The following is a 3,097-nucleotide window of genomic DNA, read 5'->3' as shown; positions in this document are numbered from 1 at the left end:
ATTAAAGAGCCTGATTGACAGAGTGTGTTTATTGCCTCTGTTAACACCTTAGACTAAAGTGTTCGTACAACAATTTTTTTGGGTAGGTGCTTTTGGATTCACCGTCTTTTTTCCAAATTCTGCGGTGATAGGGACAGTGGCTAGTCACATCTAAACCCTAATAATCCCTACAAACAAACTTGCTTTTTTCCCTTTTCTCCAATGGGCATTACATAGAAATTGACTGATCTATACGTATCTTTATGAAAAGAACCTAAGAGAGTCATTAATGTCTTCGTAGATTTCCTTTCCTACATAAGAATCCATTATTTATCTACAACTCCTAGAGGCTGGCTTCTTTGCTTCAACCCTTGTTCGTTTCATGCACTGTCAAAGTTAGCTTTTCTTTCTCTTCCATCCAATGAGCTTCCCCCAACTTGTTTTTCTTAGATGAAATAGGAAACCTCTCTCTCTTTGCAACAGGGAATGTTGGATTTCTCCTTCGGGAAACTTCACTTCCCAAAATTCAATGATTGTTAGTCTATATATTTCCATTTTATTCATCATGAAGTCTTGCATGAGGGAATAAGGTTATTGAATTGCAGCCAAGGATGACTTGCCGGCAAGCTCAATCATTTCTGCTTCTTTGAGTACTTTTGTTCAACTAAAAAGTGGAGATTAACGATTCGACTGGCAAGTCATTTTTGGCTACATCTCAGCCTCATTTTCTCATGTCAGATGTTTGATGATAGAGCTATTGTCGTTGATGGTGAAATCAGATTCTGGACAACCGAAGATTATGAGACCACAGGTTGAATATTCCTTAATTTCGTTACATTTTGATTTGTTAGGTTCATGGATTCACGTCTGTAATTAAGTATAAATAAGCTAGCGTTAGGTTTCCTAGTGTATGACCGGAGATATGGTGCAAGTTGTTGAACTTAATATGCAAGGCAGTAAGACTCTCAATTGCAGATTTGTGAAGGTTTTGAAAGCAACGGTAGGGACAGGTGACATGTTTTGGAATCATAAACCAAATATTGAACGTCCTAATGTGAGGGAATATAGGCTAAGAGTTCGTATGACGGGTAAATGTTCTAGCGGATAAGTGCCGTCACGGTCCTACGGCTTGTGACAAATTTGCTCTAGTACCAAATTTGTCGAGCCTTAAAATCGTAGAGCAATGATCGACACCAACATCACTTTTCCTATTAGATACATATATACTAAATTTTGAACACTCTTAACGAAATTCTTGACTTTGTCACTGTACAATCATGGTAACATATATTACAGTAACTAGAGGAAAAAGAAGAGCAAGTATTGAACCCAATTTAGACGAAGCATCCGGTTGCGAGTTACTGTTTAAACAGTAAACCATGTGTGGCTGGTATCTGGAAATAGGAAGGTCACGGACCTTGAAACGTTTGGTGATTAAGAAATGTGACGTGAGATGAAACAAATGACATCTGCAACAGTACTATGAAGTAACAAAACTAACCACTTGTATATTGTGAAAATGATGGTGTCGAGGACTGATTTTACATTAGTCAGTAGTGCCCAATAATATTGTGATGTCAACAGCTCCCTAACCTGTCTATACCAAAACAAGCTAGCCTTTCGTTTATTTAGGGAGCGCTCAGCAAGTATGGTAATAACGTGTGTATTCCATTAATTAGCAATAATTTCATATTGATTCCTTTTTCAAATTGGCACCAGAGTTTTACAGGTTATAAATTGGGATTGAGTTAGAAAAAGGGAAAATACCGGTACGACTTATAAGATGGTGGACCATTCTTCCTAAGTTCCATTTAGCATTTCACTTTCATTTCCTCGGTGTTGTTCACTTGTTTGGTTGAGCTTCGAAGGGGAAAACTATTTGAAAGTGGAAGTTGTGTTTGGCCATGAAAACACAATTGATCTTTTGTAAGTAAATTTTTTAAAAACTCTTAAAACATGTTTTTTTAAACTTCAAATCCTATATTTCAAGTTTGAAGTTGAAATAAAGAATCAATTTGATAAATAAGCACTTATTTGTAATAATCTCCGAATATGTATCATTTCAAATCTTTAAGCCAAATTCCACGGCCAAATGGGTTTGAATCATATTTGATAAGTTACAATCTGAATAAAAAAAGATGAATCTACAAAAAAATCTTGTATTCAACTTACTGATGTTATATTTTACCGATCTTCTGTGAAAAGGACCACATAACTAAAATAACATTTCTACTGAGCTATAAAATAGATCTCCATAAGTTTTTCACAAGTAATTTATCACAATCGGCAACGACGGCAAGTAACAAAATTAGTATCGATCAACCAAATATAGTATTTTATAACAACAACAACAATAACAAAAAATAAAGTACAAGCTCAGAATTAGAAAAAGACGATCTCAGAGAATCCCAGTAAGCTAATACAGGAAAATTTAAATAAAGAGATCATATTGTTTATAATAGTGAAGGATTCTAAAGGGAGATGAAACCTTCCTTGACAAGCAGACCAAACATGAGAGTAACAAGACCAGTAGCTATGCTTTGTGTTGGAGTCATCCATGGTTGTGAATATGCACCCAACGTGAACGCTGTTCCCACTATTCCGATCAAGAAAGCACTCATGTTTTGATTCATTTTTTCTTTATCTAATTTACCTCTCTCTGTGTTTCTTCTGCTATTTCTAATTATGAAACGATTAGCGTTGAATAAAAAGGAGACAACTAATAACCACCCAAGTCTCTCAAAGGCCAAAGTCAACTCTCTACCTTGGGGAGATGAATACGCTTTTGTTTATTACTCGATATTGATCACTATCTGCTTTCGTCATTCCACTTGTAGCCCAATTTCTTCTTTTCTTCCTTTTTAGTTTAAGTTATAAACTCAAATAGTGCAAAGAATTTTTTATATTTTCAATATAATTCAATTTGTTAAAACATATAATTTACTTTATTTTTTGAGTTATCTAATCATGTTTGTTATCGGAATTACCTATTATTATTACACGGAGTTCAACTTATATACACGGATAATGTTAAGAATTTACACTATCACATCATTTAAAAGGTAACTATGGGAAACATTACATAATAATAAGGGAAGTTAGAAACTTGTAAAATAAG

At 34.5% G+C, this 3,097-nt stretch overlaps 1 protein-coding gene across 1 annotated transcript; it reads right to left on the bottom strand.

Moving 5' to 3' along the window:
- Positions 1–2,292: 2,292 nt before the first annotated feature.
- On the bottom strand, positions 2,293–2,745 carry LOC132048366 (uncharacterized). Its single transcript, XM_059439274.1, has one exon. The coding sequence runs from the start codon at positions 2,610–2,612 to the stop codon at positions 2,451–2,453; it is 162 nt and encodes a 53-aa protein (XP_059295257.1). The 5' UTR covers positions 2,613–2,745; the 3' UTR covers positions 2,293–2,450.
- Between the last annotated feature and the right edge of the window lie 352 nt (positions 2,746–3,097).

This window comes from Lycium ferocissimum, chromosome 2 (assembly GCF_029784015.1).
Source record: "Lycium ferocissimum isolate CSIRO_LF1 chromosome 2, AGI_CSIRO_Lferr_CH_V1, whole genome shotgun sequence".
NCBI lineage: Eukaryota > Viridiplantae > Streptophyta > Magnoliopsida > Solanales > Solanaceae > Lycium > Lycium ferocissimum.
Note: the sequence above shows the minus strand (reverse complement) of the source record. Positions and strands in the feature narration are given on the sequence as shown.

Coding starts and splice junctions, on each gene's coding strand:
- LOC132048366 (XM_059439274.1), bottom strand. CDS start 2,612: ATGAATCAAAACATGAGTGCTTTCTTGATCGGAATAGTGGGAACAGCG.